Source organism: Chlamydotis macqueenii, chromosome 22 (assembly GCF_036417535.1).
Source record: "Chlamydotis macqueenii isolate bChlMac1 chromosome 22, bChlMac1.mat, whole genome shotgun sequence".
Lineage (NCBI taxonomy): Eukaryota > Metazoa > Chordata > Aves > Otidiformes > Otididae > Chlamydotis > Chlamydotis macqueenii.
In genome coordinates this window covers 2,597,135-2,619,742 of record NC_141577.1, presented here as the reverse complement: position 1 = coordinate 2,619,742, position 22,608 = coordinate 2,597,135, and the positions used below count along the sequence as shown (strand labels likewise).

The 22,608-nt window shown below is 41.9% G+C and overlaps 1 protein-coding gene across 9 annotated transcripts in view; it reads right to left on the bottom strand.

Moving 5' to 3' along the window:
• The window catches only part of ZMYM4 (zinc finger MYM-type containing 4), a 44,751-nt gene extending 22,887 nt beyond the window's left edge, over positions 1-21,864 (bottom strand). For 4 of the 9 annotated variants that reach the window (XR_015260937.1, XM_086765251.1, XM_086765253.1 and 1 more), the window contains exons 1-9: positions 21,619-21,864; positions 9,026-9,068; positions 8,086-8,616; positions 6,431-6,498; positions 5,667-5,837; positions 2,804-2,882; positions 2,110-2,362; positions 724-898; positions 395-607 (exon numbers count right to left, since the gene is read on the bottom strand). Coding sequence is in view for 8 of the 9 variants with exons in the window: in XM_086765251.1 (XP_086621377.1) it covers positions 395-607; positions 724-898; positions 2,110-2,362; positions 2,804-2,882; positions 5,667-5,837; positions 6,431-6,498; positions 8,086-8,616; positions 9,026-9,068; positions 21,619-21,660 (1,575 nt within the window). In the remaining variant the exon portion in view is untranslated. Of the gene's footprint in view, positions 1-394; positions 608-723; positions 899-2,109; positions 2,363-2,803; positions 2,883-4,395; positions 4,413-5,666; positions 5,838-6,430; positions 6,499-8,085; positions 8,617-9,025; positions 9,069-10,645; positions 10,824-13,148; positions 13,361-21,618 lie in introns of those variants that run through there. The other 5 variants (XM_086765254.1, XM_086765255.1, XM_086765256.1 and 2 more) reach the window with 5 other exon arrangements.
• Between the last annotated feature and the right edge of the window lie 744 nt (positions 21,865-22,608).

Genomic DNA, 22,608 nt, shown 5'->3' with positions numbered 1-22,608 from the left:
GCTCTTTAAGAGGCTTCATTATGATAAAAATTAAAATATTAAAAATTTTAAAATCAAAATAAAAATTATCAACTAATTATTATTTTTCCTCTCTACTTAATTGAAATGCTACAACTTAATAGAGAGCACTCAAACACAGAGAGCATCTCAAAAGCTAAAAAAAGTCACAGTGGACTGCTGCTGAGTGGTCCCACTGTGTCTTCTCTCACACTGGAATGCTCTGGTAGCCGTTCAGCACTTAAGAGAAATAAAGCAACGTGTTTGGGTAAAGATTAAACAGCAAATGGCAAAAGACCAAGACAGTAACTGAAATAATGAACTAATAAATTCAGTGTTTCTTAAAACACTCAAAATCTAATCAAAGATGTATTTTAAATATTCTATCAAAATACACCTGCTTGTACGCTGTCACACATGCTGAACTGCAGAACTTTTTTGACTGTCCTTCTACTTGAAGCAGGTGACATTGGCCAGAGCCACTGTAGCAGTATCCTCCACAATTCTCACAGCAGTTCATGGTCAAGTTGTTAGCCGAGCGGAACTTGGAGAAGCAGGCATCACTGCAGAGCTTGTGTACAACGTTCTGGTAATTCACTTCGTGTCTAATCTAGAAGAAAAGAAAGAATTTATAACAAGGACAGAAAGAATATGTATGTTCATCTCCAAGACAGCAAGTTGTCCTGGTCTAAAGGAAATTCAAACAAAAAAGAAGTTTGCAATTACCACCGCGTTCTTCTGGCACATGCTGCACTTGGTTGAAATGCTGTTAGTGTGAATAGTAACAACAGGTTTCCTTTTCAGTTCATACGTAGAAAGACAGGACTGGCTGCAGAAATCCTTACTGGAGTTCGTATTGTCAAACTGGGCAGTGATTACATCCTTTGGATTTAGAATGTCTCTATGGAAAAAAAAGAAAAACAAACAAAGAGATAAAGAATTAGTGTTGGTTTCATGTCAATTTGCTGTTCTTTCTTTTTCCGCAGACTAAACATTCTCCAGAAGAGGGTGGATTTATTTAATTTAAAGCTTTTCTTTTTGCTAAATACCTGACTTCTTTTTTCTTTTTCTGTTAGGAAAATAGTTAAGAAGTACAATTCTCAAGTAGATATTTTGTGAAACATTTTGTACCTGGACTTAGGCGTGGCCTATAAATACAAAAGGTCACAATTTGTAACCTCCATGTAGTTCAGTCCGAAACAGCCTGACTAGTAGTGTAACTTTCCATCTCTTATCTCCCATCTACAGTTTTGTTTATTTGTTGCTGGATTTAACAAAATAAACTTTCTCCTTATTTTTTTTCTCTTTTGAAACAGTCATCCACAGAAAAGTTCCAAAGCCCTTAAGTCAAAACGCTCGGAGGAAATATGTATATAACTTTCTCCGTCGGAAGGACGGCTCCTTCTCGCTTGTCAGAGGTAAACAATTTTTCAACAGAATAAATACAAATTACAGCCAAAACTGCTCAACTTTATTACAAGGCCTTTTCACACTGACACAGCACATGAAAAGAATAATTAATTGAAGTCTTAAGTTTAAGTTCAGTTGACCTTGTAAAACTGAAAGTAATAGATTTGTTGTTGAAGAAACGATGAACAAAGCAGCTCTCCTTTTGCAAAGTAACTTTCATAACTACAAAAAAATACTAATACACATGAATAGTTCTCCACTATAAACAGACAGTAGCACAATCAGTCTGCAAACGTATTTTTTTAGAATCTAAGGAAGTATCTTGCCTCAAATATATTAATTTACCCATGCTCTATTTCATTTTAGGGATTCAGTAAAGCTATTTTAATCTAGAAGAAATAATACATAAAATATTTTTTGAAAATGTACTCCTGTCAGTTGTTTCGAGAGCACAACAACGTTTTTAAATGGCAGGAAACTCTAGTACCTTTTGAAATACAGTTTTTCATATTTGGTTCATTTAAATAAAAAAAAGGACAAGATGTACACTTTGCAACAGAGGCTTTTAAATCTATATGTATGTAAAATCCCATTAACAAAATGGAACTGAAAGTGGACATGCTGCGTAAAAAGAGAACTGACGCCTTCTATTACCTGCTTGAATATCAATTATTACTAGAACAAATTAAAACACTGTCCTACTTTGAGCAGCTTGAGCAGGTTTTCTTGGTAGAAGCTGGTGGGCGAGAAGCTGGAACAGTGTATCCAGTGAGGCACAGTGTGGAGCAGAAGAGCTGGGTAGAGCCTTTCCTCTGGTATGCCGTTTGCCCCTTCTGCAGGATTTTTTTACAGCCAGAACAGGAAACCCGAACAGCTGTGGCTGGAACTGAAGGAAGCATTTTACTCATGCCAGAGGATGCCACAGCAGGCTGGAAACCTGATGACAGCTGTGGAGCTAAAAAAAAATCCCAAAAACACAACACAGAGAAAACATAGAGTAACTGTTATAGATGTATTGCACATAATTCATTCTGTGCAGGAGGCAAGCACAAAGCTTATGACTTCATTTGGGCTGTCAGGGGCTACGGGAGAATTAAATAGCAGGCGAACTCGCCATAAATACATGCCCTGTGCTGGTTTTCTGCATAGCAGCTTGTTTCAACTACTATTAAGACTGAGAAAGCATTTTTAACATCCCTTTCACATTCAATTTTCCTGTGCCTCAAAAATACAATTATTTTATCATCTCTGAATTTCATTGTCTCTAAAAGAAACTAGTTCTTTTTTTCTCCTGGGGTCAGATATAGCAAAATAAATGCAGAATAACCTGTAAGACTATTTGCAAAGGTGACATATTTTACATATTTAAATAAAGTTAGTCTTGCCTATTCCTTACCAAGAGGACTGCCACTGACTGAAAATACAGCACTGATTTTCAGCTCCCCTTCCTGAGATTTTGGCTGTTGGCCGTACTCCTAAAACAAAGGGAAAGGAAAAGGAAAACAAATACACATATGTAATAACAGGTTACGTGATTTCTATTCATTCATAATGCTGTATTGACTCTTACAGAAGAGTGAGTCTCCTAAGACTGCTCCAAAGGCCAGGTTTACAGATGTGGCCGTGTATGAGCACCACTCACAGAACCTGCTCAGCGGCTCACAGAAAACTACAGCTGAGGGTGTCGTGTAGAAACGGAAAAGCACGGTCGCCTGGTGCATTCCCCCTTCCAGCTGCACTCCAAGACAACTCAGAACTCAACCAGACAAATCTTAACAGAAACCTCTGCTTTCCTCTCACAGAAACTTTCCATCCATAAGTGCTTTGCAATCCTTGCCCTTACTCTGCGAAACAAGCCTTATCTTCAGATTCGTAGATAATAATAACGAAATAGAGACTGGGACCTAGATGGCGAGAAGCGCTCTGTACTTAACCGTGAGTTAAGTACCCTGGAGAAGCTCCGTGGCAGATCAAAGCTGGCACCGCTAGAGCCAGACCATCGCAGTCCCTGCTCAAACCGGCTTCAGTGAGAGGAAAATAACCTCGCACTTTCTACAGGACGAGAAAATCCCTACGGACGGTCGCTTGTGGAACAGCTGACATACTACAAGTTACGAGCTTACTCCACAGCAGCTATTCATACTTTGACACCATGCTTCCTGCCTGTACTCTCCCTAGAAATCTGAACCACAAAGCAGCTTGTAACACTCCACATGTAAATCTTAATAGGCTGAAAAGCATAATCTCCTGGAACTACAGAGATGATAAGATTTAACCTACTTACAGTCATTTGAGAGCAGCAAGGGCATGATGTCATGTTAGGACTGAGCTAAATTCCCAGTTGCTGTCTGGCTGCAAGGTAAGCCAATTCAGAATCACTAAGCAAAATTAAGCTCTCGCTTCTCAGCGGCAGTGAACTGCTGCCTCAGTTTAAGCCATCTCCTAAAATCACACACTAACATCCACACAATACATGCTAAAACTTCACACTTGCCTTACTCCTGTGGGAAAATTACAAGTTTCTACACAGGACAAACTAACTATTTCTCAACAGGTTTCCCAGGAGGACAGGCAATGGTATTTGTTCATCACGTGAACTATCAGAATGAAACATTCAAATCTCAAACAAGAGAAGCTTTCAAGCTCTATATGGGCATGCTGTGAGGATGGGTTTTAAAGCTTTTTTTAAAGTTTTTTTTTTTTGAGTTATTTACAGAAATACAGCGTTAAAGCACTTTAACCGCAGTATTATCCCTAGTCAATACCAGCCAGAGAAACGGAGGCAAATCCTGACATCAACTGTGCATGACCAAGCATAGCTTCACAGCAGCGTAAGAGTACTGAAAGCCAAGAACCTTCAGCTCCAACTACCGGTTATAGCAAGAAATGCTCTTATCTTTCAGGATACATGAAAAAAAAACCAAACCCAAAACCTACATTAATTACAATGTAAAGCAAAACAAAATGAACTTTCATCAGTTCTCATACTTTTCCTGTATCAGGCAGAGTTGATAATTACAGGATTTTACTCCAGGTACTATTATTTTGAACAATACGATATTTGATATTTCAATTCTTCAAGTCTTCACTTTTACTTATTAAAACGATCTTTGATAATCACAGACATCTTGTATTGCATTCCACACAAATCCACACAGCAGATGCCATCTTGGGAGGACAAAAGAATAGACAGATTTCACTAATTTACACGTGGTTTGACATTTTATACGCTTAAGGAAAAACAATAACCAAACAATATCATGGACACTGAACAAATTAGAAGGGCAGTGAAATCTGAATAGTTTCAAACACTTAGTTTACTTCTTTATTTCATTAAGCCAAGAGGATTATGGGAAAAGAAGAAAAAATCTTGGGAAGACAGGCCCAGAGAGAAGAGGAGGTATAGCAGAAGTACACAGAATGATGCCAGAAAAACTAATGCCTGCGGAAGAACACCAGCACTCCAGCACTGATGTAAGTGGGATGAATCACCCTGGAAAGCTTTGCACACCTTTAACTGCATGTAAAGTCCGGCATGTAACCAAAATATTAGCAGTGAGGAGACAGGAATTGCAACACAGATCATTTCCCTGGTGTCACATGGCAAGCCAGTGGCAAAAAGACCAGTTAGAGCTCAGCAATCCTTGCCCCAGCACCACTCAACCCATAGGTCAAGCTTCCTCCATTTTGCAATTACTGATCTTTTACCTGTATCGTCATAAAAAATGTCAGTCTCAACGGAAAGTCACTTAAACACATGCTTAAATTGATATCACTGATGTGTATGTATTTAAATATTTTGCTAAGGTAAGACCTCTAAGTGTTAAATAAATAAATAAAAAACCCCAAACAATGAAGCACTGTGCTTGGAAAGATAACCTTTAAGAGGGAAGTAGCAGGAATGGCACTGTTTCAACTACACAGCTCTACCTGTGACAACTCAAAATATTCCGTCAAACATGAATGCATTTTATTTTCTAGTGAGACAAAGTTGAGATAAAGTGTCTATACTGCCACATATTTAACAATGAAAGCTTTAGTCTCTAACTAAAAATCAAAACATTTTCAGTGACATGGTAACATGACATCAAAAAGTTGGGGGTTTGCGTTTCATGGTAGTGTAAGAGGGAAAAATCCTTCTACTAAACTACGTTCTTCAAGTTAAATTTTGGTCAACAAACCAAATAAACTGCTGAATTTACGTCCAGCTTATGCGGTCAGCTGTCAGACCAAAATGAGAAATGCAATGGGAAACTTACCTCAGAATTATCAGGTTCATCTTTAATTTTGTCTAATAGTCCCTGCTGTGGGGCCATAGCTTTATCATATTCGTCATCCAAAGGCTCCTCCTTAATTCTAATATTTGGTGGAAAGGAATTCCCCAGCTCTTGTCCAATAGATTCCTTACTAGAAAATAGGTAGCTAGACTCCTGAAACAATAATATGAAAAAGAATTCACCCTCCTGCATCTGCCATGAGGAGTTGGGCTGCTGCCAAGGGGAGTTTCTGTTGCAGACCAAGAGAAATAGGTCCTGCCACTGGAAGGTGGGAGAAACGATGGGCAGCAGCTGCTGCCTCTACCTCCCTGCAGCACCCTCTGTCATCCCACCCCCAATCTTTTTTACTCCTCTGGACAAAGCAGAAGCCACCCAGCTCTCTAAGTTGGTTGTCAGTAGGGGCATTCGGCTGTTTGGGCAGTGTCTCCTGTTGATACAGCTGTTCCCTGTCTCATCTGGAAAAAAAGGCAGCAGGTCAGATGGATGCATCCAGGTCTAGATTCGGCTCACCAGTCAGTCAGACCATGCTGAACGTGAAAATGGCTATCAAAAGAATCCTCAATCCAAAGAGAGGGTCAGCAAAATTTTACAAAATTATGTGTACCGTTTAAGTAGCAAAGATGTCTAAGAGTCAGAAGATCAGTTTTCTTGATACTCAAATTTACACTCAAATACAAAATACGTATTTTGAATTAATCCAGTATATTGCTGCACTTGCAAAAGTGTTTGAAAGATCTATAGCTTACCCTGAAGTTAGTTTCTGGAGTTTGTGGCGCTAACTGCGTCCGTAATGTTTCTTCTACTTGATTATGAACTGAGGAAAACATATACATTAAATATAAATGAATACAGATTCCAACGCATTTCCTTTAAAACTATCTACAGTCTCATACCGATCCCCAACCCCATAGTCCGACAGCACCTCAGAAGTATTAAACCACTCCCTTTCTCCTCCCTGCAAATAAGATGCTAATCCTGAAAGAGAACTGATATGTTTTTTTTATTCTATTGGGTCTTTATTTTCCCATTCCAGCAAAATGTTTGTAAAATTCTGAGGCAAATTGGTCATTCAGAATTTTCTGCACTCCAGTGGGTTCTGAACTCTCCTGTGTCTCAACATTTACATCAGAAAATATTTTCCAGAGCAACAACTTTCATCCTTTTCTTTGCTGTTCTGGTCTTTTCCCTTTTCTCCTCTTCTCAGGAAACAGTAGCTTTTGCTTGTTTAGCGTGTATCTTTTAAAAATTCTGCATTTGCCTGGATACTGGATGCTGCCTATGAGCATTTACTATTGCTGTTTCAATTACCAACTACCTCAGGCTGCACAGCTTTCAGCCATAATCTTATAACTGCAGGTATTCACAATTTTCTGAAATACATCTTTTGAGCAGAAATATTCTTTATTTCTACCTGAAGGTAAAAGTAAAGAGACATCTTTAACTCTTCTTCATTTTAAAAACTTCTGTATTGCTTCTCTACGATTTGTGCAACCTAAGAGTACTGATTTTTAAGATGCTGCTACTGAACATACAAAGTTTAAATATCTAAATTGTAAGCTGTGAATCTGAACAAGTAGCCAGGAGGCTGTCACTTGTTGGCCAACCCTCTCTCCATACAGTCTTCTGAATAAAATTAAATCACGTGTTCCAGCCTGGTTATTTTTAACTCCTTTGTTCACTGTCCTACTGTAGCTTTCAGAGCTTGGGAAGTCAAAAACAAGTGTGTGGGCAGCAGATGAGTGGCGACTGTCAGGCTCCCTCAAATGAGAAATGGATTACAGGCATCTGTGGTTATCTCCGTGTTGGCTGGACAAAGTCCAAGACACAAGCATCTGAGGAAGAAGGAGAGCACTCTCCCAGGAAAAGCAGATCTCAAGTTACTCCCTGGCTGACTTCCTGCAGACACTAATACATTTCCAGCAAGTCTTTCCATGATGCTACTATCAAATGCATACTGCTTTAAATACATATACAGTAATGAAAGATTGGTACTTCGCTCAAAAAAAATCTTTCCTGGGCATCAACTTAACATAAACTTAATCATCTTTTATTTTAAGGAGTTCCAAGGTCTATAAAAAACAGTAGGAAAAAAACAAAAGGAAGCTTGAATTGTCACCCATCTTGGTTTAGTAGACCACAACAACAAGGGGTGTGTTGAGGCTTTGAAACAAGCTGTGGAGGACGAGACCCTCCCCTAACGCTGCCAGGCCCTTCTGCAAATCCTACTCCTAATACAGAGCTCATTGTATTTCGGAGATCTTTATAAAATGCTTCCCTACATACAGCTGCGCATATTCTCTTCAACGAGATGATGGTTTTAATAACTAGCCCTATTGCTAATTTCTGTCTAGTTCTTTCTTCCTCTTTGCTGGGTAGCCTGGTCTACGATGTCAACAGTTACCTGCTTTGTCAAGAAAACTGCTTTTCAACCTAGAATCCATATCTTTAGGGATTTTTTCCAACCGTTTTTCACGTTCCTGAAAATGTCCTTCTCTATTCTTGTCCTTTGCTGAAAAAGTCTCTTTGCCATTATCTCTTGTTACGCTAAAATCTTTTCGAACTGATTTAAATACATGGCCCTGCTCAAATGGTGAAGTGAGATCCTTTTGGATTGCGTTCTGAATCTGAATTTCTTTTTCACTGTCCAATTCATGTTCTGTAACTCTCTTGCCCTCTTCCAGATGGTCTTCATCATGAATCGCTGAAGAAAGAGTGTCTTTTGGAGTGAAATTCTGATCATCTTCATTGTCACTCCCAACAACAGGTATGCCTGCAAGATCACCAGAGTTCAGAAAATAATCATCGTCATCATCATCCAGCAGTGAGTTTTCAGATCCTGTTCGATTCTGTATTCCATAAGATAAGCTGTCGAGGGCAGGTGTTAAGTTGTGGTCAGTGTCCTCAGACATTTCTGCATCCAGAATTTCACCACCTAGGGAGGAAAAAAAAAAACATAAGAAGTCAGAAAATTCATCAACTTTATGTGTAACAAAGGACAACTGTTAAGTGTCCTTTGCTAATCTGTCTGATGCTGTAATTCCTTGAGTATTCTAAGTTTTTTTGGGCCAACATTACTGGTAAAACATTGCTGACACAAGAAACAGTTCTGTCCCACTAACCACACAGTGAAGCAGGAGATAAACTGAGTAAAACTAACCAAAGAAATAAAAAACATTAACTTAATTCATCTCATTTGTAACACTTGTGGAGAAGACAATGCAGTGAGGGAACAAGAAGCAAGGGCTAGACAAAGGGCAAGACAGTCTTTTTCAGCAGCAATTATACTTCTGAAAAACATTTTGTGAAACTACAGCCTTATATAAATAAAAATAAATACTTACATTTTTCTGTAATATCAAATACTGCATCAGATTTATCTTCAAACTGTAAAAAGGAAAGCACTATGTCATTATCTTGGTCAGCTGCCACATACTTTGCTAAAAAGTACCCGACCAAAACCAAACCAACAAGAAGGATCACAACTCCTCCTCCTTCCTTTCTTGCCCCAAGCAAAGTTCTATGAATTAAGACTCTTACGCTACCGAGAAGTCATATTTAGCCTAACACCTTCAGAAGTATACAGAAAAAGCACACAATGAAAATTTAGAATCAGTGTTGCTTCCCAGAGAAAGCAGAGGAGATAGCGGAGGGAAGGGAATGTCAAAATTTTCACTTCTACACGAGATACTTGCACCAGGTCAAGATCATAGATTCATCATCACAAGCCTTCATTTTCTCTGAATGTTATAAACAGAAAAATAGCAGGACACACAGCTTCCACTGACAGGCTTCACAGCTCCAAAGGTTTCATCTCTCTAACAGGGAATGTATCCTTTCCAGGAACACTGAAATGTAATGCTTAACTTCCTAAGAGTAATAAGACAATGAGTGTTGTCAGTATGAGCATAACCAAAGAAGAATCAGACGATGACTCTTAAGTGCTGTACAAAACATCTGTTTTCGCTACACATTCTCTGACAGATGTTAAAGTTAATGGTATGTTTGAATGCTGTCTGAAGAAGTATGCACACTCAGAACAATTAAAGTTTCCTTTAGAACGTCCAACTCATCAGGATCCTTCCTTTCTGCCTAGAAGACACCAGCAACTCATTTAAGTCCTCTCTCCCTTCTCTACATCTCCAGCTTTACACTTTCTTTTCTGGTAGATCCTGCTCACACTTCAATTCTTAAGCCATCTTAAGGAAAGTAATGGGATTTGATAGCAAAGGGATGATCTCTAATTTCATTTAACTCAAGTCATTTAGTTGATAAATCCGATATTCCACAGGACTGTGATGGGAACTATCAGTTCAGAAGCTGCCAGCTCCGGGAAAGGATGACAACGTACTGTCTCAGGGTTCATCTGACGGCAAAAAGTCCATCAGTCTCTTCCCAATATCACTTGCAGGTCTACAAACACCAGTTAGCTCCTTCAGCTTAATTTGGCACACATGGAACAATGAGGACCTGTGCAGCATTGTGAATATCAAGAGAATTTGAAACAGCACCAAAACCTTGCAGCTTCTCTGAGCAGATAGTTGAGGCTGGAAAAGTGCAATACAGAACCAAAAGAAAACTAACGTTACACTTTTCCACAAGGCTGATGCAAGTCTATTCATTGTAACTATCAAGTGGAAAAAAAAGAGTAAGGAAACACCTTCCAGGAAGGTTTGCAAGGCTCTGTTACAGCTAGAATGATCCTATGAGCGTCTCCAGAGATGCAAGTTTAATGTTGATCTAGAAGTCCATTTGTAGTCAACTAGGTTCACAATAGCGTAAAATGAATCGCCATAAATACTGGATATACTTAGCACTAATACCAGAAGCTGAGGACAAGGATAGCAGTGGTGTACTGTTTTTACAGAACAGAAAAAGGAACTTGTTGGCATTTGGTAGTAATATCAGAGTACGAAGCCTTGGGAGGCAAAAACAATAGCCTAGGTCCTTTTCTTTTCGCTGACCTTCCTTGAGCCTTTTCTTGCTTCCTGTCAGGAGTGATCTTTCTTCTCCAAAAAAGTCTCAGGCAATTTGCTGCCAGGGTGAGAGAAGTTTTCAGTTGAGACGAAGCATTAGATCATCCTTTTAGTGACGCAGGTTTATATCAAAGTAGTTCTTTAACTCCTTTGAGGTCCAGAGTACCTGTGGGAAAGTATTCAGGTTCTACCACAATCCTGTTCACCTTATACATCCAAATCCTAGGTATTCTTCCTCCTCTGGTGTTAACAGATCTTTTAATAACACGTGACAAAACCAGAAATATTGTTCTTAGGAAAAGAATACATTCTGCAGTCTGGACCTCTCTAACTATTTCATTCAAAGAAATGACAACATGCAAGTCAGCACAAGGGGCCACCTGCAAGAGCGCATTACAGACTACCATAAATATTTTGGACAAGTTGGAAAACATTTACAATCCACCTGGAAGGAATCCAAGACACTTCCCAACCACAAGGTCACAGTAAGAAAAAAAAAAAAAACAACCAAACCATTTTGTTTCTTTTCTCTTTCTATTGTGAGGCTATCAAAATAAGAGATCATCTTTAATATTTTCCTCTTTTAAAAGGTTTTAGGGTACAGATCTGTGTCTGTAATCAAAAACTTCCATTGGAAATTCCATTTATAAAACAGGAACTTCAGCATCTGGTAATACTAGCAGTCCTATCTAAGTCACCATCTAGTTTCTGATGGTGAACAGCATCAGAACTCCAGCATGGTATAAACCCAATGAGGAGAAACTAGGGGAAGTGTTTGTATGCTTCTGTGTCCGGATACAAATGTATCTACCCAGATAAAAACCCACATATATCTCCCCAATAAATTACTCATTCCATAACAGTCTATAAGCAGACTATGCCCTGAAACGAGGGCTCATATACCTTTTTTTTCTGAATTACTGTGAGATATTCTCTCAATTACATACACTTCTATTCCCTTCTTTAATTCTATTACAATCTTGTTTAATGCGATCTCAGGAAGGTATTTTGTATATCAATAGTTACATAAAAATACACCACCTTAATCTGCCATATAAATTGGCTTTCACTGGATTATGGCCTCGTATTACAAAGAAATGTAAGTAATAATGCCCGATTTACTATTTCCATATTATTCGGTTGCATTTCTGCAAGGAATTCCCTCTCTCACCAGTCCTCACACTTCCTCCTTTGATTAGTCCTCATCACTCTTAATTCCCCTTATGTCTTCTGCTTAGATTTTTTAAGATTTGGTGATTAGTGGAAGAAAAGTACTCTAGAGGCAAACATGAAACTGATTCATCAGATGGCGTTTCCTACGGGTCATTTTTGACAGATCTAAGAAGAAGCATCTCAGTACCCCAGATTAAGTCCTAGGTAACTACAGAATGGGAAGGATCAGGAACAGCAAGTTTTCTTTTAAAACACTCTAGGCTCCAACTCCTCAACACAGTCCTCAAAACACACTTGTATTTGTAAAACAAAACTCAAGAATATAATATTTTAAAACACCTTCATTCAATCGCTTTTGGCTACTGTTTTGCCAGAGAATAACTTAATGGTACTTGGTGATTTTAAGTGCTGAGCGTTCCCCAAGAGTTTAAGACAGAACAGGTTAAGTTTGAGATTAATAAAATCAAATGTTTTACGACACACCTTTCTTAGTGATTCTTTTTCATTAGTTAGCATTGCACACAAAGCAATGCTCTGCCTGCTCAGGTTGTAATAAATAAATAAATGAAACAAGAATACAGAAATGGTGACAAAACAATTAGGCATTCCTGGAAGCAATGTCTTTTGCTTTAAATAACTACTCTTTACATAAACACAGCACTGCTTTTATTAAAAAAAAAATATATTCCACCAGCTATGTCACTATTTGTTTATAATTGTGTATTAGACTCCAGGAGAACAGTGTTACACCCTCAGCACTAACCTGTTTTTGCTTGGAGCGGGTGACAGAAGGACACTGTCTACACTTTAATACAATGTGCTAATTTGATATAACTAAAAACCTGTTCAATACTTTAACACTGTTCAGAGTTGCCATAGCATCCATAAATCAAACAATTAATAGATTATGTTTGTGCAATATAAAGAGAGAAGGTGCTTATGGCTACAACCTTGTTTTGTATGCGAAATAGATAATTTCTTAAAAAAATAAACAAACCAACATAACAACTTTACATACACAGGCACATATATTTCTAGCAAGCCTTTTGAAGTTTCATCCCAGGTTTTACTGCCTTCATAAGCAAACTGCGGAAAGGAAGATGTTAAGAAAACTGCAATTAAAAATGGTCAGAGATGATTCTTAGTTTCTTGATGGTACAGTTTCCTTCTTCCTATATACACAGTATAACCCCCCCAGTTCAGAATTCATTAAACTAATAAGGAACACACCATTTTTTTTTTTTTTTTAAAAAAAGTAATTTAAATCGTAATTGCTATTCATGAAGAAGTGCGGTGAGCTCAGGAAGCATCCCCTGACCTTTTACACATGACATCCCTGGAAGGGATGCCAGGCAGCCAGCCAGCCGCGCCGCACCTCTGCTACGGGAAAACTCCACAGCGCGAGCGGAATTCAGCAGCGGGTCTCTCCCGGAGCTGCTTCCCACCGAAACACACACAGACCTATCGATTCATACCTTCGGAGCACCTAGGGAGGGAAGAGCAGAGGGTAACAAAGAGCCAGCCTGCTGCAGATACCTGCTACAGGAAAAGAACCGCTGCGGCAGGAAGAGAACCCGACGGGGTCAGGCGAGCCATAGAGCGCGAGCGCGGTGCTGGGCCTGCAGAGCCCCCTAGCCGCCCCGGCTCCCCGCCGGACAGCTTGCCCCCCCCCGGCCAACCTGGGGCCTGGCACCCCGAGAACACGCGCTTCACTGGTGGGGGACCACGCGTCGCCCTTCACGGGTGAGAACGGCTCCCCGCTGCGCGTGGGGAGAGGGAGAGCGAGAGCGTGAGCGCGGCAGATTCGTGAGGTGTGTCCTTGAGGCTTCCCTGGGCGGCTGAGCCATGCCCAAGACTTCGAAAGATTATTTTTAATCTAGTCTAAGGGTAATTAAATGGATACTATCACAGGTATTTTTAGAGGCAAATCCCAAACAATCACCTATACATGTAAAAAGACAAAGGGAGGCATTTTTCTGTTTCTTGCGGTCCACAGTTTTCCTGTTCAAGAAACACAGTTTTACCTTGCATCTCACTCACTTATGCATCTTCAATTTTTAAGTTTCAGGAAAGAAGAGACAGGCATGTGCTGCTGCCATTTCATCTGTGCATTTTCAAAATTCCGCGTGATTCACCAGAAATCACAGGGAGCAGCTCAGAAAGTAAGTGCATCATCCCTTTCCATCCCCAGGTTTTTCTGACATTCCTGAGTTTTCTGAATACTCACAGGCCAATTCCAAACAAAGCCCCATCGACCTTACGGTTTCCACATCCACCAAACACACACACACACGAGCTGCACACTGTTACCAACCTATATGGGGCCAAGCAGATGAGTCTGTCTAACACACGGGAAGTTACAGCGTGCCTTACTTTTTCTGAAAGATCGGTGGTTTTAATCTATAACTACAAAAAACAGAGGGGGATCCAAGCCCTTCTCGCGTCCACCCACAGAACCATGGATTTGAGAAGGAACCAGCTCTACACGGGAAGGCTTCACCTTGCAACGGTTTTTGCAAAGACACCAGAGTTTGATGGGTTCATCTGAAGCCTGCTGGACGTGTGGGCTTTGCAAATTAAGAAACACACACAGACACAAAAAAGCTCATCAGACAATAAAGACATCCACAATAAAGGCTTTCTTTTAAAACCAAAGAACTTCTCCCCTCAAAACCTCACCCCTGACTACGCACCAAACTTTCCTGCTGCTGGTTAAGACACTCTACAAATAACCACTGATGCTGGGATTTTAGTTACACTAAATCTTAAAGTGAGCTGAAGTAAAGATAATTCCTATTTCTCACAGCATAGGTCTAAAAAATTAAACTGAAGTTACATGGATATAAAAATCACCAAAATGAGAGCAAGGTCCATACCATAGCAACCTATGTTTCTGCTGCAATACTCAGCAAGTCATTACGCCAAACCAAATATTTCAGTTCAGTTACATATTTTAGCATCCCCAAAGAAAGACAGCATTTCTCAAATGACAAGCACATACTTTCGGTCAAAGCTTTCAAAAGTACAGTTATTCAGAAGATTATGTTCTGCAAGGTACACAGTCCCCTCCATTCCATTTAACTCAGAAGCTGAGTAGCTCATTGTGAGAGAGCCATCATGGCGTTTTTTAAGGGAAAGCCAGTTCACACAAAACAACTCAGAAGCAATGAGGGTAACAATGTGGGGTGGAGGACCAGCATAAAACCGCGGAAAGATCCCTCTACTCGATGTCTCCTCCAAGAGGATAGTTAACCTTGTTAGTAACTGCTTGCTACTAGTTATGTTACTAATAGACGGAAAAAAAACCCAACCCTCTGTAAATTAATCTTGAAAGAAAGTGAAACATATAAAACCCAAGTTGTCTGCTTTTTATTATAATCTGTCCTCAAACAAGAAGCCTACAAGATAGCTTTGCATGCAAATGGAGAAAATTTACAAACGTAGCACCTCCTCCTTGTTGACAAACACCGCACGGATTATCGGCTCTCCTTCACAGAATGGTTTACGTGTTAATAGGCCCACACTGGTGAATCATCCCATCTACCAGTAGGTACTGCAAGGTTTTTCCCTTCTTATTAAGAGTTCGGTGCCAACAACAACAATTGGGGGAGAAAACTGGAAAGCCTGTACGTAAATGTAGTTCTCTCTCTTTCAGTATTTCTGCCCTTTGAGAAAAGCAATCATGTGATATACTTTATTCTTCAAAGCACCTTCCTAACTCGTGTTTTCTTTTTGCCTGTTCCACTTGTCTTCCACATTCCTGTACAGTTCTACAATTTTCTCCTCTCCTGCTCTTACAAAAACTGGTATTTCTCTCAGGTGGCTACAATTCCAGTCCCATTTGTAGTTGTTGCCCTAGTTGGCTGCTACTTTTTCTTTTCCCGTGAAGAAGCGGTTCTTACAACAGGCAGCTTAGTCGAATGTTCCACCTTTGCAGATATTATTACCCAAGGCTCTTCAGAATGAAACGCCTGAACACCTGTAAAAACAGGCAGAAAGCCCACTAGCACTGTGTGATCAGAGCTCTCAGCAAAGCTGAGATCGCTTCACGGAGCGCTTGAGAATGGCCCGGTTACAGGAACAACAGGACTGCACAAAACACCTGCAAGGACACGAACAACTATCACAGCAAGACAGTAAAACATACTGACCCACATCTGCTTGATTCTTCTGTTTGCAAATAAGTGATGGAGGTGAAGATCGCCTGACACAGGCATCCTCCCTCCCACGGAACTTTCTTTAAACATATTTAACCAACTAATTTGGTAAGTTCCTAGATAGCAGAAATTTTGCCAAAAAACCACAAAAAAAGTGTAATTTTTTTTCATGGAGCACTGTTAACAACTCCTACCAGGCAATATTAAACATAATAAAGACCTGTTAATAATCTGCATTAACTAAACTGTATTTCACAAAAGCCTTTTTGAGCAAATACAATCACAGAATGGTTAGGGTTGGAAGGGACCTTCAAATAGCAGCATTTAATAAAGATGAAATCTTTCCACATACTTTTTAGACTGTTTTAACAAATACCAAGATTCAAAAAGGTACACAAACAAGTTATTAAAAAAATAATAAAAGAAAGCAAGGACTCCAAGATGTCTCCTGTAAGAATAACTCTGTACAGCTGTGCTAATTCTGTCTCAGGTTCTTCTCACATAAATTTAGACAATTAAGCGTTAGTTTATTAGGCTAGTGATTCAGGTTTCCTCTCTTTCCAATGGAAATGAAGAGATTGCTCCAGCAGCAATTCATCCTGCCCCGGGACTGAGCAGATGATCTTTCAGAGATTGCTATCTCTTACACTGGTGGCAGAAAGAGTCCAGAGATCTCGGGTGACGCTAGACAGATGTGGGTACCGCTTAGAGTGTAGAGATTGCAAATGCAAAACATTTATTTCTACACTTTCCTTTACACTGCCAAGAAAGTAAAACCAAGAATCTCCTACCACAACTGTTCGTCCTGTATTTCTCACCTACAATTTCACACAGTCGGCAAAGACCGTTTCAGCACAGGCACAGCAGACTGACGCACAAAGGCAACTTGCCAATGTCTGTGGGTTCAGAAGAGTCCAGGATTCTCGCACCTTGCTTGTGCTCTACTGTGCCACCCTCCAGGTGAGTTTGCGCTTTCTGACCGCCACTGTGGACAGCAAGTCTAAGACATAAAGATTGAGTCTTAAATAACTGCTGATCCCGATGGCTCTCAGATCCTGGCTAACTCAGGACCAAGACTCGAGATTTTTGATACTAAACTTCTCCAAACTCTTAGAAGACTTCAAATATTTTTCTGAATGTGGACCAGCTGTCAAGTGAGAAAAGGACCAAACATAAAATTTAAGTTTGGGTTTTGTTACCAAAAATCTGATGTAATAAACCTTGGTTATAATGATAACTGATTATCATACATGTTTTACTAAAAACTTCGAAGGTATTAGACACAACACACTTTAAATCTACCTAATATACATGTAAGCCCTTCAATACTTCAAGCTACTTTTAAAATGAAACAGATCTATCTAAAGCAGATAGCAAATATGGTAACCAAAACTAAAGACACTACCATAATTCTTCAATCAGTATTTACAGAAAGGACAGAATATGTAACACAATTTTTGGATCAGTACCAGCTCGGTAAAGCAAAATTACAGTCTTTTAAACTTATTTCCCTTGAAATTTCTGAGTTGCACTTCCAGAGAGTCAAAGGAAAATAGTATGGTGACATAGGTCATACACTCCAGGTCATGAGGTTAGCACCAAGCTGCAGTCTGCTCAACACTGAAATGGGTCTCCTTTTTCCTGACAAGGTTCAAGAGCAGCTCGTGACAGTAGATTTCAATCTCTTCCCAACTCAGCTGCCACGTGGCTTTAGCTTCAGCCTCGTATGAGCTTCTAGAAATAAAGTAATTGCTCCTGGCATCAGCAACATGCAAGGATTGGTTTATCACAGTCTCAAACCTACAGCGCTCATTAAACACTCTGCTGGACCTTTCCAATAACAGTTCATTTTATCCTCAAGTTGTTTTTTCCAGATTGACTCCTGCTCACTCTCTTTTTTATGTTTCCACCAGACAACTAATTAAAAACCCTAAACTTGCGGGTTGAGTCTACTCATCTGCCTCTTTCGCCCCTGTAGAAACACAATTTTTTCCTATTAAAGAACGCAAGGCAGAACCCAGGCTAAGATGGTAGGCACTGAGAGCCCACACGATTCTGCTAACATGCCCTTGAAGTATCCTCTGCTGCAGGAGCCTTATTTTGAAGAGTTTAGATGACCACAGAGAATAAGCGTTACAAGGAAATGCAGGAGTGAGTTACAAGAGCACTGCTTTTCTGCCATTACAACACTTATAAAATGGATGATGGAAATCCTCTGAACAGAGTCAGTCGTTGACAGGAAGCCTTGAAGAAAATTCACTAAATAAAACTTGCTACAAGACTTGTTTAGGGAAATGTCAACGTGAATTGGAATGTCTAGAAGGAATGATGAGATACAACAGTCATTAAACGAGAGAAAAGTGGAGATAACCTCTTCAAGAACATTGGGAGTGATTTCAGAATTAATTTCAGCTATGCTAATCATGCAAGGGGTCTTGAAGCGGGCATAAAGAGCTTACTTAACTTTTCTGTATTTTACGCTACGTGAAAAGTCCTAATATAAAAGACTGAAATCCATTACACTTATTCTTAGAAGGTGAATTCAAAGATCATGACATCAAAGCATCCTTCGAGAGGTGTACGAGCCTTTGCAGAGAAACATTTTCATCATCTCTGTACCATTCAAGAGCAGTTCAGTAACAAAACTTTCTAAATGAGATTATTTCCTTCAATTTTTAATTAAAGCCATGCAAAATTTAAAATCTTTCGCAAACAGCTGTTTTATTGATGTAGACACCCAGCTGTTCATCTGTTCAAACAACATTAATTTCCAAGAGCCCAAGTGTCGAATTTCAGTAGTTAGCACTGCACGCCCCAAATTGTCCTGTCTAGTTCAATGAGTCGACAGAGCACTGTCGTAAATAAATGATCATTCTATTCAAAATACACTCTTCAAGACACTCATGTTATATACAAATTAAAACTGAAATGCCACAAATATTTTAATAAACTCAATAAAAACCATACAAGTAGGGACGTTTCAAGTTCATCTTGATACAATTCAGTAAGTATGAAAAGTTAAATATGCTGATATATTTTCCTTAGACAACACAAGAGTTTTGATTCTGGGCAGAAATTAACCTTCTCTAAAATTACGATTTTGCCATATGAACTTACCAGATACTATTAAATATCAAAATTGGACAAACTTCTATGTCAGTCTTACACTGGCGAAACCTTTACTTTTTAGCTTGTTGCTCATTATCATGGATTGAGCTAAAATACGGCAACTGCTTATCAACGGGTCTTGCGGAATGCCAGTTTCAGTATAGGCGCTTCTGGAATAATAATCTTTGCGAAAGATTTTAATATTGAGAAGAACAATTCTGAATGTGCCAGCACTTGCTAACTTCCTCTCTGAATAAATTATTAAATCAGTCTTTATTTTTCTCCATATGAAGGAACAGAAATTTTCATAAGAAATGCTCATTATTCCTTAGGCAGAGGATATGGAAGAGTCCATCATCTTAACCGCCTGTAGAAGTGGAACTGGACCACTCAGGGGCAGAGAAATGGGATATGCGGGTTTTCCAAGACCTCATTAATTTCGGCTTTAATGCAAGACAGACAAGCGCACAGTATTTACGGTATGCTAATCTCATTCTTCACAGGTTCCATCGGTCATTTGAGCAGCCAGGAAGGATTAACTTCTCCCCATGTTCTCCAAGAACACCTTGATGCATAAACTGGTTCTGGGTTGGGACAAGGAGATGAGGAAATTCACCTCTCAGACTCTGAAGATCACAGACTGATAGAATGCAGGAGCCTTTCTAGCACAGCTAAGATTAACCTCACTGTCAGACTTGGGACCAAGACGACATTTTCCTTCAAGCTAGATAGTATTTCCTCCTTCCTTACTACTCTCGCTTCACTTGCGGCAACTGCCACTTTCCTGGATCATCCCCACATTTCACCAAACAAGTTCCCTCCGTTCCTGCAGGAACGGAGGATGCTGACAATGCCAACAGCACGAGATGCTTTCCATAAGGTACACGGCCATGTGGAGCAATAACTGGTGGAGACTTCTGGACCTACCACTTGGTGGATGATTTGACAACCAATAGAGAAGTGATTTTTCCGGAGACCAATTAAGATGATACTAAATTGACAATACTTTTGGTTGTTCCTTAGCAGATAATTGGCAAGCTTAAGAAGAAGAAAGGCAGTAATCTTTTCTTCTGTTGGTAATACCAGGTAACTCGACCGACAAATTGAGTGTATGGAGGCAGCGAGCACAAAGAGACCGCTAGACAGAAGCGTAGAGATCGCACAACCTCTCTGAGCAACTCGTTCTGATGCTTGATTGCCCTCATTGTGTAAACGTATTTCCTTATGTCCACTAACATTTCAACTACTAGGAATGAAGTTTAATTTAAGATTTCTTAAGTTATTGTCTTACATGCAGCCACTTCCTTAAAAACTTCTTGCAGTTAGCCAAAATCTCGATCCCCCAAAGACTTACACATTCATGTAATATTTGCGAGCGGTTCTGCAAAATTCTTCGAGTTTGCTCATAAATAAGTGCAAGTGTCTGAAAGACATGGGTCTGAGATGATGCAGTGATGTTCATTTCTGTGCAGCTCCTCCAATTAGACCCTGAAAGTCAACTGTTCTGTTTAGCAACAATTAGTTTCACCGCAATCACAAGTTGCATGTTCCCTGAGACAAATTCAGCAAATTAAACTTCTCTCACATATAGGAATGGAAAACTTGAGCTAGTGTTCTTGTCTTTCTCAAGGCTGGAGAACGGGAAAACTTCTTCACCTTTGGGAAAAGGCAACTGGACAGCTCAGAGTCTTGTAGTGGCCTACGGACCCTTCCACACAACTTCAAATGTGGCTTGACCGCCTTCCTATCAGAAAGCTTTCAGTCAAAAGTCACATGCGTGAAGGAAAGAGGACGTGATTTGATGCAAGATTAAAAAGTTACTCTCCTTCAGTTACTTCACAGGCTACAAAGCACAGGCAACAAAGAACATTCCATTTTTTTAAAGGACAGAGCATTTCTTCAAGTAGATGAGGGTGCCCAGTGCACTGACAGACCAGGCCTCAGGATTAGCGTGGCTAATGGTACTGACACAGCGGCTGCAGCCCGAGTACCTACGAACTGGATGAAACTGTCCTCTTGACTCACTACAGCTTGACATGGGCAACTGAAGTAAATTTTAAAAGAGCAGCAAGAACATTGTGTTTTAAACAAGGAGAGAGATGGTGATGATGGATGCTAGTTAGCTGTAAGTTTGTCACAGAAGTGATGCCAAGACGCTTACAAAAATGATGCCTGGACACTCCGCTCAAGGAGAAGTAGGAGAAAACTAAGCAAACCTGGAGGGGCAGCGTGGCTCAAAGGCCAGCGGGGACAGCACTGCTCGCCGGCCCGGAGCGAGCGGGCAGCTGAAGGCCCCGGGCTGGAGGGGGCCCCGCACGCCGGGTCTGGCCACCCTGGCGCCTGGGGAGGCTGCCGGCCCCCCGGCCCGGCGGGACCGCCTGTCAGGGCCCTGGACAGTGGCGGGGGCCGCGGCGCCCCGCACGCTGCATCCCCGCTCAGCGATGCCCGGGCCTCGGCCCCCTCCCGCCCTGACCCCGCCCCCTGACCCCTCCCCTTTGACCTCCCGTCGCGCCCCCCACTCACCCTGGCGCGGGGGCCGGGCCCCTCCTCTTTGGCCTCCGCCATGTTGCGCCCCCCCTCAGCTGTCCCAGCCCGGGGCGAGGGGCCGGGGGTCACTCCCTCTCAGCCTTCCCCTCCCTTCGGGGGGCGCCGGGGGGAGGCTCCACGGGGTGCCGGGGCCGGCCCCGCGCCGTGCTGCGGCAGGAGGGGGCTGGCGCGGGGGCCCGGCGGCTCCCTCAGGGCGGCGGAGGGGTCGGACCCGCCAGGCCGCGAGCCCTCTTAAAGCTGCAACGACAAGCCCAGCGCGGGGCCCTAGCGCGCATGCGCCGCGCGCTTGCGCACGCCTGCGCGTCCCCGCCTCCCGCGCCCCCCCGCGCAGGCGCAGTGGGGGCCTCCTCAGAGCCAGGCTGGGTGGCTCCCCCGGAGCGGCCGGGGTCGGGGGGCATGAGGGGGGGCCGGGGCCTGGGGAGCGGCCCAGCACGGGCACCCCCGGGCGGGCTCGGGGCTGGAGGTGCGAGAGGTGCGAGGTTTGTCCTGGGCCATGTCAGGGCCTGGCGGGCCTCGACTGGCCCCATGGTGGCCGCAGGGCCTGCGACCTCGTGGCATGGCCGCCAGGCCTGGTGCGCGGTGGTGACGGGCAGCGGTGACCCGCTGCGGCACCACGGGCCGGCCGCGCCTTCGCACTCAGCCGCAGGCCAAGGCTCTGTGGTGCGTCTGGCCACGACACGGCGCTCCCGCCTCGGCGCCGCCAGCCGCAGCGCCCGCCTCACGACGTCGCACCTCCGTGGCGCAACGCTGACGCCGTGCTCCCCGGCATCCCGCCCGCCCCCGCGACACCCCGCCTCGCACGCGGCGTCTGGGGTGAGGCTGCCCCGTGGGACAGCGCCAGTGGCGCGGGGTAGGCCAGGATTGTTGCGACTTCCCTTCAGGAACGCTCCAGAAGGTGACACATTGGACTTGCGGCCTTCCTGTTGGAGAGGGTATGTATCTGTTTATTCGACAGGATACTCGACA